The sequence below is a fragment of the Punica granatum genome, unplaced genomic scaffold (genome assembly GCF_007655135.1).
Source record: "Punica granatum isolate Tunisia-2019 unplaced genomic scaffold, ASM765513v2 Contig00003, whole genome shotgun sequence".
Classification (NCBI taxonomy): Eukaryota; Viridiplantae; Streptophyta; class Magnoliopsida; order Myrtales; family Lythraceae; genus Punica; species Punica granatum.
Window position 1 is genome coordinate 27082 of NW_022204030.1, and position 16874 is coordinate 43955.

The 16874-nt window shown below is 32.8% G+C and overlaps 1 protein-coding gene across 1 annotated transcript; it reads left to right on the plus strand.

Moving 5' to 3' along the window:
* Positions 1-517: 517 nt before the first annotated feature.
* Positions 518-7881, plus strand: LOC116189740. Its single transcript, XM_031519454.1, has 4 exons — positions 518-530; positions 5756-6032; positions 6256-6479; positions 7623-7881. The coding sequence occupies exons 1-4, from the start codon at positions 518-520 to the stop codon at positions 7787-7789; spliced, it is 681 nt and encodes a 226-aa protein (XP_031375314.1). The 3' UTR covers positions 7790-7881.
* The last annotated feature ends 8993 nt before the right edge of the window (positions 7882-16874 follow it).

Sequence of the window (16874 nt, forward strand, 5' to 3'; positions counted from 1 at the left end):
GTTGTTGCATGTACTATACTATCAATAATTTAATGGATTTAGAAGGTGGCGGCACTACTATGATTAATGGAGTTGATGTGGCTGTTTTTTTTCTTCATGAAATGACAAATTTTAGTTCATTTTTCCATGAAGTCACAAACTTTAACCCCAGTGCTTCAAATTATGGCTAATAGATTGCTCCAATCAGAAAGCAAGAAAGGCTTAGTCCAAATGTAAAAGTAATTTGCAACAATTCTAGAATCTCCTCTCTTCCACGAAGAGAAGTCTTATGTAAATTTAATAGATTAGGTCTAATCCAATGTTAGAAACTTTTTTCAAATTCCATGAGTTAGGAATTTTAAAACTTCAATTAGTTAAAACTTTTTGACTTTCATGAAATGCGGTAGTGTCATTGTGTTGTGCCGTTTGTAGCATCTTTATTAGTTGTGACTTGAAAAGTCATTCAACCTGAGCATATGTTCGTCTTATGTGGCATTCTCCTACATGTTGCTCTGGCTTTTCATTTAGATATATAGACATGGCGGCCTCAGGTGAGTGTCACAGCAATTATATATTATGTATAGATAGGTATGTCGGTAGCCAAGCTATCCACAAGAAACCTGCTCTCTTCATGAGCATCTACAATGAGTTTCATATTGCAAGAAAGATTCCAAATATGAAGGTCTTGTCCCAAACCACCCCCATTCCTTGGAAGGCATACCATGTCCTAATTAACTTTTGTGCCTCTGCCATTACCTCTAACATCTACCTGAGTTTCATAGGTTAAATTATGCTTTCCACTTTCACATGAGGTAATTCCCGATCAACATGATAAACGTCATCACGGAAAATTGTGAAATCAAAGTGATCTCTCTGTATAAATACAAAATCATTCTCAATCGTACGATCCAGAAAGCGAAACATTATTCACAAATCCATAATCGAAAGTACTAGTACAACCTCAATCGATGGACGAAATTGTTCCCATAATCGTGAAGAATGACTCCACTCTCAAGTTATATTTATAGTTCAATTTCACTTCCTTGCCAGTATCAGAGCAACTATACTCAACATCACAATATTAGTCATTCATCTTAGAAGAGATTTTAGCCAGTGAATATAATATTATTCAATTTAGTCAATTTATTATATTTTAGTCTTTTCGTATTCCATGAATATATATTTTTTCGATTTCAAAAGCGAGGTGGCAACATTACATTATGCCACTTATTCCATTTTTATTGGTGGCACATAAAAAGTCATGCAACGAAAAAGCTTCCTTCGTTTTACATGGCATTTCCTTATGTTTTGTCCTTATTTTTATTATTTTATGTAAATTTGTCATAACTTGACAAATTATCACTAAAATATTGATTACTAGTTATCAAAAAATAAACTTATATTACCATAATGGGTAAATTACAAAAAAAAACCCAAATTTTGTAAAAAGTTTTAGTTTGTCCAAAATTTTGTTTTGTAACAGAAAAAATCATAGATTTTCTAAAATGTCTCAAAAATGACATCCGTTATAAATTTCGTCAATTTTTGCTGCTGATGGTGGGTCCCTTTAACAGTCTACGTAGGTCACACATAGGCAAAAATTGACGGAATTTATAACGGATGTCATTTTTGAGATATTTTAAAAAATTTATGGTTTTTTCGGTTACAAAACAAAATTTAGGATAAAACTGAGACTTTTTACAAAATTTGGGTTTTTTTTTGTAATTTACCCTATCATAATTTGTGATAATTAAAGTTTATTTAGTGTAAACTTATTTAAAGTGGAGTTATAGTGAAATATACCACAATTATCACAACTTATGATAACTAAGGCTCAATCTGCGACAATTTGGTAAGTTAGCACTAAATTTATTGAGGCTAGCTATCATAAATACGTATTGAATTAATTACAATTAATGATGACTAGTCATCACAAAATGTATAAAGTCATCATGAGTCATGATGGCAAAGTTCAACAGTGGTAGCCTATTGAAAATGGCGGTGCTATTAGAAAATGTATAAATATATCACTAATTGCTATTACTACATCTAATCAGTGATAACTTGATGAGAACAAGGAGTTTTCACAAAATGTACCGAAATCATTACAATTGTGATAATTAGTAAATCACAAAATGTAAGAAGATTATCACAATTGTGAAAACTAAATTCAATCACAAATACTTGTTCACAATGGGAGTTAGCACCAAATATACTGACTTTCATAACTTATGATAAATAGTGATCATTAAATATCTAGAGATTATCAAAAGTCATGATAAATTAAGTTCAATTTGTGATAAGTTGTTCAAAATGGAGAGTTGTCACAAATTATGCAGAGACTACCTATTAGTTACAACTAGTTATAATAATTTGAATTATCACAAACCTAGTAGTGGATCCCGAGCACTTTTTCTGCTAATTTTATTACATAATATAAACTATGTGTTGTTAATTATTGAAAATAGCAATTTACAATCAATAACCGTATACTTCATTATTAGATATATGAAATTAATGGTAACTTAATTTCACAAATAAGATTGGAAAAAATATATAAAAAAGAGAACTCAATATAAGTCTTAAAAAATTCAATATTGTTAAGTTCATGCATAAAAATTAAAAAGAAAAATTTGACCACAACAGGATGAAGATTTTTCTTCAATATTATGAACATTCTTATGGTGTTACATTGTATCTTATGTTAACCATACACATAAAATTGGGGAATTCAAAAATTCTATAAAAATTTATGTGTGAGAAAAAGCAAAAAAGTTGAAAAACTCACTCTAAAAGTCTAATTGTATATTTACTACAATAAACTTGTGTGTACGCAAAATTAAAGGACTTTAGTGGCAGCAATATCTTTGAGGTGGATTATATAATATCTTTGTGATACCTTATAACATACTATACATAATATAATATGAATAATACATCATATATATCTTATCTACAAAAACTATGATCTAATTTGCTTTTGGAAAAGTAAATACATAAGCCATTATATCTATGAAAATATAATCTAATTTGTATTTTGAAAAGCAACTCTAAACTTATGTATGTGATTTGCTTTATTTAGACCTTCTCATAAAATATTTATAATTTTGAAAAATTTTAAAATAACGAGAAGTTCGATAAATCTATCATTTACTTATTTTAAGAAATTGAATTTTTTTCTTAAAAAATCTTTAAAACACGAGAAAATAACAGTCAGCTCCATAAATATATACTTATATGCTTTTAAAAAGTTTAAAAAAAATTAGAAGTTCGCTTTAAAAAAAAGCTCGAAAACTAAGAATATAATGACAGGTCCCACAAATATATTTTTTAAAAAATATTTTGAATATAAAAATTAAAATAATTAGAAGAAAACCAAAAAATTGACAAAATACTGCTTGGTCGTACAAATCTATATCTATATATTTTAAAATTTTCAAAATTCTATTTAAAAAACTCAAAAAAGCTAGAAATTTTCATTCAGCAGCTAAGCATTCTAGGGCCATTTGGCGGCCTGAGCCCACCATTTTCTTGCTTTCATAGATATTAGTCATAAAGCCCGTGAATTACATGGAATAGAACGTAATTCTTTTACATTTGTAATAATTAAAAAAATGAAAAATCTATTAAAAAACCAAAGGAACAAATTAATACATGCATTATGAAAAAGGAAAAAAAATGAAAGAATAAAAAATTTGAACAACCTACCTTAATATCTACTGGTAAAGACGAACTTTTTGAGAGCTCATGTCTAGTGGTAATTGTTTTTTTTTTTTTGGCTACCTCATAGTTTATGTGTGGTAATTGCTATTTCTAATGCACCATACAGAATGTATAAGAATTATATTTTGAATCTTTTTTGAAAAGCAAATATGATCTCTATCTATAAAATATATGAAAGTAAAAAAATCACAACAAAAAGGGGGAATGATATAACAAGATAAAAATTTATCAAATTCACTCCTTTTAAAAACACTTCGTATAAAAGAAATTAAATTAAAAAAAAAAGAGTTAAAACCCTCTCAAACAGTGAGGCTTAGAAAAATAGAGGGACAAAAAAAATTAAAGAGGACCAATGAATATAATGAACGATCACAACATTTGCCTTCTTATAAAATCAAGTGCGAATTACAATAGCCATAGTTCTGTCCAATGAATGTAACGAACGGAACTTCTACAGATTCCGATTGTGAAGACAATCTTTCCGGCAAACGATTTCCGAGCTCCTCCACCCTGTAAATTACCGTCAAGTCTTCCCTATGTAGAGGGAGCCGTCAAGCCCCCGATTTCATTTTGACCCGAGGCAAGTTCACAGGTTTGGTCCAATTAAAACTTCTAGATTTTTTTCGTTTTGCCTTAAAAGTAACTTACACATTATTATGTTGATTTCACTTTTTCTTGGTTTTAATTAATTGGCTTACTAGGGGCTCAAAGCAGGAAAAGGAGCCCGAGTTGCACCATTGCATTAAAGATCCCGAAGCACCCCAGAATTATTTCTGTTACAGTGCTCACGTACGTTCCGTTCAACCATGGAGATCCACTGAGATGAATTTGCTTCTTTCACAAGTAAGACATGTTTTCCTCATTTCCCTTTCGTGCTATAGAACTAGGATCTTGTCATTATTCAGAAAATGTACGTTAGAAGAAATAAAGAAGAGCGAAAGTAGAAGAGGGATTTCCTTACATGAACATAGAGAAGAATCATACATAGAGCCAAAAGGGAAAGCTGAAAAAATAGGTCGTGCTTCGAACGTGAAAAAAATTACATCCAAAGCCGATAATCGATACTAGAAATTTAACAATCGAGGTTTGGGATTAGTTGATGGATAAATGCTTTTTCTAACTGGTTTTTAGGCAAAAACAATGCTTGAATTATTTCAAAACGATGATTTGGTTAATTTTTGCTGTTGGAAACATGATTGTAATAGTAGTTTAAATAGGTGTTCATGAAAAATAGTTTTATTTATTTTCTATTTCAAAATTAATTGTAATTTTACTTGTTTGGAATCATTAAAGTAACACTTTTACAACTCCCAAACCATTCCTTATTGATAATTGTTGTGCTCAAGTTTTCACTCTTGCAAATTTCTATGTTAGAATTCAAATCATGGAGATATCAATAAGACTTAAGTTGTGTTTGTTTGTAAGTTAATGAAATAAGTACTTAAAAGTTAGTTACATAGGAAAATGAATATGAAAGAAAGAGAAAAATGAAAGATAATGATCACATTTACTTAATCATAGAGTTAAAACTACTTAATGAGTAAGTAAAAAAATTTTGACTTAATAAGATAAGTCAATTTTCACTTATCGATACTCTTTTTCTCTCACAAAACATTTTCTCATCATCATCATCCCTCTCCTCTTCCTATAAATTTATTTCTTTAAACTAATTAAGTGCTTAATTTTTAAACATTTAATTTATCAAACACTACCTTAGTCATAATTCAGGTCATTTGAAACTAACCACCTTAATTTTTAATTTTAAAATCCTTTGTGAATAGATTACTCTCTTTTAAGTACATTCAAAATGAGATTATACAAGTCATTTTAGGTAAATTCCTTAATTTTCTAAAAAATATAGTTAATGGCACCATTGCTTAGTATTACTATAATTGATTCCAAACCGAGTCTTAAAAATCCAAAATGCCGGAAGCGCATCATAGACGCTCTGCTCAATCTTAATCTCTATACTTTCATTTCCTTTAACACGCTCTCGCTTACTCTATTGTAGCAATTGATCCTATCATTACATATTAATTCTGTTGATCATTAGTGGCTACCTCGTCGAAGGCAGTGGTGGCTAGAGTCGGAGCCTCACTGTCCCACACAATCGTCTCAAGAAGTGAAGAGAGAGAGAAAGAAGAACGGGGCTGCGATGGACCGATTCTGAACACCACAGGCCTGATCAAGGTCTTTAGCAATCTTTGTGACCAAACTTTGATTGGACTGGGTCGGTTTCACTCGAAGAAAGGGGAAAGGGACAATTTTTGGGGCAATGGGGCCCAACGCCGCCCCCCGGGTCCTCCGCTCTCTCCTTCTTCGAATCTTCAGTAGGGGTGGCAATTTTTGATACGACACGATAACACGACACGAAACGACACGGAGTTAAACGGGTATGGGTTGGAATTTTTTGATAATCGGGTTAAACGGGTTCAACCCGATTATACACGATTAAACCTGTTTATTTAGACGTGTTCAATCGTGTTTTGTAATCGTGTAACCCGTTTACCCATTTATCTAACTGAATTTACTAAACTATCCTTTGAGTCTAAGTCTAACCCTAATTTCGAAACTATCCTTCCTCCAGTGTCCAGAAGACTGCAGTCCTCCTCTTCCTCGGTTCCTCCCATCGGCCTCCATTGTAAACCCTAACTCCATTATTCTCTCAGATTTCTCGGAATCCCGTCGAGGCTTCGACGACGATCTGCTCAAGCTCAAGCTGTCAAAGAAACGGACCTCTTTTGAATCTCCCTCTCCGCCTTTCTCTTTTGTTTCTGGTAAGAATCCTACCCATTTTACGCTTCCTTGCCGATCTGCTCTGAAATGGACTCGTCTGCTCTGTTTTGCAATTGTTTTTGCCCGTTTAATCGATCTGTCTGCTCTGCTTTGCAACCGTTTCTGTCGTTTGATTGATCTGTCTGCTCTGTTTTGCAACTGTTTATGCTCGTTTCATCGATCTGTTGCCGACCCGATTGATCTCTATCTCTCTTGAGGCAGGGATCGATCTCTATGTGTGTACTCTGTTTTGGGCTGTTCCTATCACCCCCTTTCTCTTTCTGTTATCTTTAAGTGGAAGTTGCTGGAAAGACAATTTTTTTCCAGATGAAAACGTAATGGAATGATATGTAATGGAAAAAAGGAATTCAATGAAAACGTAATGCATTTATAGAATTGATTCAATAAGCAATGGAATGATTAATTCGTTGTAATTCAGGAAAAAAATGAAGATTAATAATGCATCTCACTCGGTTTTTTTAATCCTATTCTGATAGTTCGAAAAACAAGTCTCGACCTCTTCATGCTTTGAGGTTGCTGTGCTTGGGCTTCCATCATCGAGAGTAATTCCAGCTGCTCTGCTTGTTTGCTGAGGAATTTGGGGAGTAATTACAGAAGGAAAACTTTTTGTTTTACAGAAGGAAAAGTTTTTGTTTGCTGAGTAATTCCAACTGCTCTTATGTTCCACTTTTGTGATACTGTTTGTCCATGAAGAACCTACACCATGTTTCGCCAAGTGTTTGGCCTCTCTTCACTTTCTTTCTCTGTTATTATGCTAAGTCACACCTTCCTTTGCAATACTTGTGTGAATATTTTGAATTTTACTGCTGCAATGTGAAGAATGAATCTTCTATTTTTATAATCAGTGCAAGCATATGCGTTTTACCTGTTCTGACTATATGAATTCAGGTGGTCCGGTATGGAAGGTATCACCAATCTGTGTTTAAGTCTGAATGATTAAAGCACATTTCCAGTATGAGTTATTGGATAATTTTAGTCTGAGTTTCTCAGTTATTGGATAATTTTAGTCTGAGTTTCCCACTACCCAGCATGCTACGACTTGTTTGACTGCTTTGACTGCCTTTTAATTTATAAGTTCTTTTTTCCATTCGTGTTAATCAGTTTCTCATTGTCTGTTTTTTTAGGAATAATGACATCAGAAAATAATTTGGAGGTGAACTTGGAATCTTCTGAGAGGGAAAAACACATGGCCACGATAAACCAAGATGATGATGTTTTGGAGCTTGATGTAGACGACATCCAAGACACTGCAACAGGAATGTTATTGATTGTTATGGCATTGAACATTTGAACAGGAATGCTGTAAATGTGTTTTTGGGCATTGAACTGGAATGTTATTGACTGTTTTAGCATTGAACATGAATGTTAAAGATGTGTTTTTCATTTTTGGGCTTTCACTTTCGGCAATGACCAATGAGGTCGCCTCTGTTTTTCCTTCTCAGATAAACGTGTCCCGTGTCACGTTAACAGGTCGTGTAAACGGGTTGAACGGATAAACGGGTTGAACGGATAAACGGGTCGTGTTAACGTGTACGAGTAAACGGGTTGACGGATAAACGGGTCGTGTTAACGTGTACGAGTACACGGGTTCAACGGATACACGGGTAGGGCTGGCGTGTACGGGTAAACGGGTTGAACGGATAAACGGGTCGTGTTATCTGGTATCGGTTATAATCGTGTCGTGTATACGTATACCTATTATGACACGTTACGATAAACAAGTTTAATCGTGTTGTGTACGGGTTGACACGGATATAAACGTGTCGTGTACGGGTTTGCAAAATCTGACCCGTTTAATAATCGTGTCGTGTATGGGTTATGACTTTGATGACACGAATCCGTTTAGACACGACACGACACGAATTGCCAGCCCTAATCTTCAGCCTCTTTCTTTAAAAAAAAAAAGAAAAATACATATTTTAGAAAGAAATAAAAAATACAAAAATATTTATTTCAAGGGTATTGTGGTTATTTTTGTTCACATCCCAATCCCAATACTTTGATATATAGTAAACAACCTAGTTATGGACCATGAAATCCCATCCCTTCTAGATCAATAATCCTCCTATCCTGATGACCTAATGTAGCCTAAGGTTATTGTCCTCTTGATGTTCATAATATCGAACATCAGAGCTTAAGGCTAAGATCGATATCATCCTCTTGATGTTCTTCATCTCTTTCAGAGGAGAAGAAACACAATTTGGAGCTCATATTTTCCGTGCTTCCCATGGCAGGCGACGGACCACGCAGAAGCTGCTTGTTGCCACTTGATGATTCATGTTGTCTGCTCCATTGCTGCAGGCCCTCCATTTTCCCCTGTAATTAGTAAAAGGAATTCCTCTTAGAAATTTGCAAGGGTGAAAACTTCAGCAGAACAATTATCAATAAGGAATGCTTTGGGAGTTGTAAAAGTGTTGCTTTAACAATTCGAAGCAACTAAAATTACAATTAATGTTTAAAACAATTATCAATAAGGAATGCTTTGGGAGCTGTAAAAGTGTTGCTTTAACGATTCGAAACAACTAAAATTACAATTAATGTTTAAAATAGATAACAAGTAGAAGTAGTTTTCATGAACACCCATTTAAACTAGGACAAAATACACAAAAAAACTTAAATTTTGTAAAACATCTCAGTTTTGTCCTAAATTTTGTTTTATAACAAAAAAAACCATAAGTTTTCTAAATTGTCTCAAAAATGACATCCGTTATAAATTCCGTCAATTTTGCATACGTGGACTGTTAACTTCAGACATAAATTAATAAACAAATAAGATATGTTAAATAAAAAAATTCAAATTTTCAAAAAAATCTCAATTTCATCATAAATTTGGTATGTAATGAAAAAAAATCATATGGTTTAATAGATGATGTGTAAACTTTGTGGGTCCCGTGAAGTCCACGTAGGTAAATAGATGGCAAACTTAACAGAATGGTAACAGGAGGTCAAATCTGAGACGATTCTCAAAACATGTGATTTTTTTGTTACAAAACAAAATATAGGACAAAACTGAGACATTTTACAAAATTTAGATTTTTTTATTTATGTAATTTGCCCTTTAAACTACTATTAAAATCATGTTTTCAACAGCAAAAGTTAACCAAGTCATTGTTTTGAAAATAATTCAAACACTATTTCTGCCCAAAAACCAGTTAGAAAAACCACTTATCAATCAACTAATACCAAACCTCGATTATTAAATGTCTAGTATCGGTTATCAGCCTAGACCGTAATTTTTTTCATGTTCAAAGCACAACCGATAATTTCAGCTTTCCGTTTTTGGCACTATATATGATTCTTCTCTATGTTTTTGTTCATCTAAGGAAATCCCTCTTAGTTCTATAGCAAGAAAGGGAAAAGAGGAAAGCATGTCTTACTTGTGAAAGAAGCAAATTCATCTCAGTGGATCTCCGTGATTGAAAGGAAAATAAACGAGGACCGTAACCGAAATAAGTCTGGTGTCCTTGGGGATCTTTAATGCAATGGTGCAACTCGGGCTCTTTTTCCTGCTTTGAGCCCCTAGCAAGCCAATTAATTAGAATCAAGAAAAGTGAAATCAATATAATTAAAAATGTACGAGTTACTTTCAAGGAAAAAAATCAAGAAGTTTTAACTTGACCAAACCTGTGAACTTGCCCCGGGTCACGATGTGGAATCGGGGGCCTGACAGCTCCCTCTACATAGGGAAGACATGGTGGAAATTTACAGGGCGGAGGAGCTCGGAAATTGTTTGCCAGAAAGATTTTCTTCACAATCGGAATCTGTAGATTGCAGCACAACAACATTAAGGTTCGATCAGTGAAAGTCAATGAGAACAATTTTTTTCACGTTACGGCATATCGGCGAGAGTGCTTCTGACCAAACTAATAATAAGAAAACAAAAAACATGGCAGGAGGAAATTGATTCGATTTACAGATGAGTGGAATCATTGAAAATAGAGTATCATAATTTTATAATTTCAAATCGTCAGTCAATTTATGCAATAAGTAATAACCTTGATGTAGTCCACTGCCCAACTGGCTTGTTTTGGAGGAAGCTCTCTGTGTTGGTCCAATACCGAATCTGACATCACCGGCATATTTGCACAACAATAAGATCGAGGCTGTCATTATATTGCACCAGAAAATTTTTCTCACTCTCATTAGTAAAAAGCAAATAGAGGGAAAAAAAAGAGCAAAAAGAAAAAGAAAAAGAAAAAATTAGCATGAAGGGATGGACTGACTGACCAACTTAGGACGAACTAAAAGTGAGTAACATTGGTTCGGAAGATCCATAGGAGGTGAACGGACTGGGATATTCGAAGTAGAACCGATGGAACTGGAGATCGGCAGTGGACCAGGGGAGACAGCGAATAATGGACTGCTACAAGGTCGACGGTCATTCTCCGGCATAATCAACTCATGATCGAGCAACTTCTGTTCCCTTATCCTCTTCTCAAGCTCAGGGACTCCTGGCCCTCTCCTCGATTCTCTTTTCTTCTTGACTGATGTCCTCATGCTTAAAGCAGACAGACCTGCACCATCGCCACTGTCCCCTCTAGCTTGAGATTCGTTTGACATCTTCAGCAAAATATTCTTTGCCATATTCTTCGTTTATATGGGCAATGCTTGGTTCTGCACGAAGCTCGAATCCGACTCGGCTTACAACAGTGGAATGCCAGGAGCCCTTGCGATAATCTTATATAGAGATCACATGTGATAAGAAGACGATAGAAAGTAGGAAACGAGATCCAAATAGATAGGTGGTCAACGAGGCTAAGCCCCCGTACAGTAACAGTAGTGCATAGATTTTATGGAATCCCAAAAAAATGATTTTATGAAATCCCGAGATAGTCTCTGTACTAAGAGTTGTATCTATTCATTTGATTTGCTCTGATCTGTCCGGGAAAAACGACCCCTTCGTGATTCTCTAAAATATCTTTGAAGGTCTAATGAAAATAATTTATGAGATTTTGCTTGTGTTTTAAAAAGCAAAATAAAAATTGGGGTTAATAACAAAAATAAAAAACACAAACTTTTCACATTTTATCAATTTTAACACGAACTTTTTTTTAACTTAAAAATTCATAAACTATCGATTTGATGACAATTCTAGTAAGGCGTCAACTTGTCCATTAATTTGGACGGAAATTGCTAACGTGTATTACCGATGCCATGTGGCTCATGATGAAATATTTTCTTTAATAATAAAACTAGTTGATGACCCGTGCATTGCGCGGACGCAATTGCATAATTTTTTATTACAACTAATCTAAATAATTTTACACGTTATGCATAAGTAAAATGTAGTTAAAACCAAATGAATGATGTTAATAATATCAATGAATTACCAAAAAATCATTCACATCGACTAAGTAAAAACGATATCTTTTTTTCAATGTTAACTGGGACTAAGCAAAAATAATATCTTCACTTCAACATTAACTAGATGATACTTCAATGGCAGTATAATTATGTTGAAATTATTAATTTTGCATTAGCATCTTCTCAAAATAAAGTCCGAAACAAATCAATCTGAGACTTTCTTATACTTACATGCATCAATGAATTTTAATTTCATTATAAACAATAAATTAATAATAATTTATTTTTATTATCAAAATAATATACTTAGTCAAATACGTAAAAGGATATACCTCTTTATCAAAGAAAATCATATCAAATTGATAATTTTGTTATTTCTTCCGGTCCAATTCTTTTAGCATATGATAAACTGTTGTACTATCTCAAAATCTATTAAAGTATAGATTAAAAATAAATGATATAGAAAAATTTTCATGTAAATATGATAATTCTAAGCAAATAATAAACCCGCCTAAGAAATTAACATCCATTAAAAAGAAAACACTTTAAAAAAATTAATTTTAAAAATATAGATGAATTTGACGATCATGAATTTCAAGAAAACCTAACGAAGCCTAGAGAAATAATGGTGAAATCTTGCATATCAACCAAATTAGTGTAAGATATTGGTGTTAACATATCAGATAAACATGTAATATATATATATATATATATATAGTGCAAAGGTCGTGCAAATTAATAAGAAAATTACTTATTGAATATACAAAATTCAATATAATGAAATTTGTTATCTCATGAAATAATAATTTAAATTTGACAATATGATATAACGAAATATATATAAGGCTTAATTACCTGGAAAAGCACGACCTTTGCACTTTTTCCTAAATATAGTATGACCTTTGAAAAATAGCACAGAAAGACACGACTTTTGTATTTTTTCCTAAATGTAGCACGATCATTAGAGAGTAACAAATAAAGGCACAACCTCTACAATTTTTCCTAAATATAGTACGACATTTATGTTTAGTTGTGCATTTAGTATAATGTAAATTGTTCAATCAAATTGTATCATAATAGTTAGCTGGAGTTAACGATACAATGTGGCACAACATGATTGGATGAGTTGCACTTGGCACCGGTAGTTCCATATTTGATGTTATCGTCCAATCATGTGGAGTCTAATCGTCCAATCATACTCTGTTATGAGGCACCATTAGCTCCACTTTATCTGTTATTGTTACAATTAGACTATAATTTATATTATGCTAAATGTGCAACTAAACTTAAAAGTAATGCTATACTAAGAAAATAATGCAAATGTCATGTTTTTATATGCTACTCTCCAAAGATCGTACTATATTTAAGAAAAAATACAAATGTCATACATTTTTGTTTTATTTTCCAAAGGTCGTGCTATATTTAGAAAAAAATGCAAAAGTCATGCTTTTTTAGGTAATTAATTCTATATATAATCAGTAATAGTAGTTTTAGTCTCACTATAAGATATATACTGCAAATATATATATTTCTAAAGTGAAGATTGTATGTATATGTTCTAGTATATATATGTTATTGGGGATATATAAGAAAACTGTATATATACACCCATTGATCTATATGCATATGTTATCTATTTTATCTATTGTATAATGTATTTAAGGTGAATATAAAAGCAACAAATTCTTATATAATATATGTTATCTATTTTAAATTTAAGTTTAACTTTATTAATTTGTAGATAATCTATATATTGCATAATGTATATATTGTTTATTGTATATTTTGTTCCCTTGTATATATTCCCTTGGGCTATATACATATAATTTATATATTCTACTGCATAATTAATGATAAAAGAAACAATAAAAGATTCATGTATAAAATTTTTGAGCATGTTATTAGAACTAACTATAAACAAAACTAATAATAATAATAATATTTTAGTATATATCGAATAAATTATCTTTTTGAATTAATATGAAAAAATAATCATAAACAAAGAAGATGATGATGATGATGATGATGATAATTAACATCAAGTAGATTATCTCCTTGTATATAATTATTTTAAAATTATTGACGGTGTAATAAACCTCATTCACGAAGTAACGACTTATAACCTTTTCAAATGTTGCTGGGATTAAGCATTAGAATCGAGCAGCCCGACCCACGGAGGCAGGGCAGATTTTTATGTGGCAGATTTAAAAAAACATTACGTTGCCAATTACCTTTCAGGACGTCAATCACGAGCGAGCCAACGAGGTCTATTCTTGATAAGCACCGTTTCTTTTATATCCTGAAACTCGTACGAGCGTTCAAATCTCAGATGTGTGTTATCCATATCGAGCCATTATCGTCTCAGTTCGGATCACTCCAAATCGCTTCAGAGTTCGAAGGACTTTTAATCACTTTGAACGGATCATGTTATCTTCATCATTGATAACATGTTTGCAGCATTAAGGAACCAAGATTTCATTAGAAACAATCATAATTAAACAAATAATCAAGTTTTGTATTTCAAAATATTATAATTAGTCAATAATACCAAAACATGCCTCTTCATTAAGAAAAATCATGTCAAGACTAACGACTTCATTAGTCTTTGTGTTCACAGTATTTCACAATCTTGTCAATCTCACTCCAATCGGCCATGTGTCATTTTCAAGACCTAATTCTTTTCTCATGTGATAAATCATTGCAGCGCTTCAAAATCTGTAAAATTATACACTAAAAAAGTTAAGTAAATAATATAGTCTACTACATATTTTTGTTGGGCTGCATGCAAATAATATATATTCTACAACATAATTAATGATAAAAAAATTCCTTAATACGTAAGTGATGATGCAGTTAAGCGAAAGAGCTTCGTTTCTTATTTTTTATGAAGTGGCGGCATGAGAATTCGACTCGTACTTTGTTTTCATATATATATATATATATTATTTTAGAAAATAAAAAATAAAAATAAATAAACAAAATCGAATGGGATGGAGGAGGGGTGGTGGCCGGTGGTGGGGGCCTTACCACCGGCCACCACCCCCGATTGGGATTGTTGTTCACCACATTGAACGCCGACGACCCCGATCGGGGGGTTAGTGACCGAGATCGAGACCCCTACCCACTGGAATAAAGCCATTCCCTAATTTGAGGGTTCTTTCCGTTCCAACAGGTGGGGCTACCATCCTGGCCACCCGTCTAATTGATGATGTCGGCGCCCTCTGTGGTCACCAGTAACCCAATTCGGGAGGTGGTGGCCATGGTCTCGCCCTTCGAAATCAAGAGAATCCCCAATCCCAATTCCGACAGGTGGGGGCCTAGATCCCGGCCATCAGCCCCTGATTGGGGTCACCGGCGCCCTTTGTGGTAATCGCCAACCCTAATTGACGAAGTGGTGGCCTGTGGCGAGGCCCCCACATCTCCTTCTCTATCTCCTTTGATTTTGCTTTTTTTTTTTCAATTTTTTAATTTTTATTTTCTGAAATAATTTTATCATTAAAGAAAATATGGTGGTTCCAACTTGACCTACACGTCAGCAATTTTCGTTCAAATTAACGGAAAAGTTGACATCGTGTTAAAATTGTTATCAAATTGATAGTTTATGCATTTTAAGTTAAGGAAAAAAGTTCGTGTTAGAATTGATAAAATATGAAAAATTTGTGATTTTTTTATTTGTTAACCATAAAAATTGATTATGTAACTTAATAATTGAATAAAAAAGTGCTAAATATTTTTGAGTAACTCAAGATTCAAGAACCACTTATATTTTTGACTGCGTTGTTGAGTGAACCAGGTTTCTTTTTTTTTATTTTTGGAAATAAAAAAAATAAAAGAGAGGTCTCTTTTGAATTTTTGCAGTGATATCCCTAAAAAATTTAGAAATTGCCAATCAATCTCATTTTTTTACCCCTGAGTGCTAGATGAGATAGCCAACAAGCTAAAGCTTGTTGGCGGCCCATGGTGGCCTGCCTGCGAGGCACCTCAGCCCCCTTTGATTGCTATTCTTTTTTTAATTTTCAATTTTTTAGTTTCAAAACTGTGAAAAGTAATATAATATTTAGGTCAAATGTGTAAAGAACAGAAAATATTGGGCTGGAGCAAGGCAAAATATTCAACGAGATTTAAAATCAAAACATCCATAAGAGATGCAACATCCCTTTAGTTTGAGAAAATTTGAATGATTCTATTTCATAATGATGTGGTGAGGAAAAACCAATAAGATTGCTTCAATTAAGAAGACTTACCACAATTAATCGAGTGATTAGTACTTATTATTTAGTTTATTGCAATTTAATTGGTTCTTCCTCATGCCATGTAATGAGGTAGAATCACCTAATAATCTCCCATTTAGTTTGCTCATGCGTTACACAACGTTCTAGAGATGCTCTCTCTTTTTCAACTTTTATATCCCAATTAATTATACAGCTTTTTAAGGTAAATCACGACTTTTTAATTTTTCCTAGATTTACTACGTATTTTCAGAATTTTACGTAAAATCATTATATTCTATAGTTGTTCCAAATCTATATAAAACGTTGTCAAATGCACCAGTAAGTTTGAGTAGTTATTCACTCGATATATAAATGAATTTATATTGGCTTTGTGTTTATATAATTTGTTCGATCAATAAAATACTTATACATTTAGTAAGTCTAATAATTGCAAGTAATATATATGATTTCGATTCACGTATACTATATTAAATTGGCATTCCAAACAATTTTGTTAAAAGTTTCACCACTTATAATTAAGGTTGTTAAGCTAACGTGCACGATCTTAAAGATAATGTGATCTTACGATCCTAAACCCGGCCACCTATCCCAATCTCAACCAAAAGATCTAAAAGGTAAGATAGGTCTAGGATAACTAGTTGGATCATAGGATAATAAGATAGTTACGATCCGACCAATTCTAGATCATGCGTCTTTAGGTGATTTTAAAGTAATTTTGGGTCGAACAAGCCGATATTTTGGTCCATCCGATGACATAAGATGACAATGATGATGAAGATCTTCAAGATGATTTCAATGACATACGATCAACTCCACACTTCCCACCTTATCTCTCCATTT

Coding starts and splice junctions, on each gene's coding strand:
- LOC116189740 (XM_031519454.1), top strand. Junction 6,033..6,255: donor TCTCCTTCTTCGAATCTTCA/GTAGGGGTGGCA, acceptor TTTGAGTCTAAG/TCTAACCCTAATTTCGAAAC. Junction 6,480..7,622: donor GCCTTTCTCTTTTGTTTCTG/GTAAGAATCCTA, acceptor CTGTTTTTTTAG/GAATAATGACATCAGAAAAT.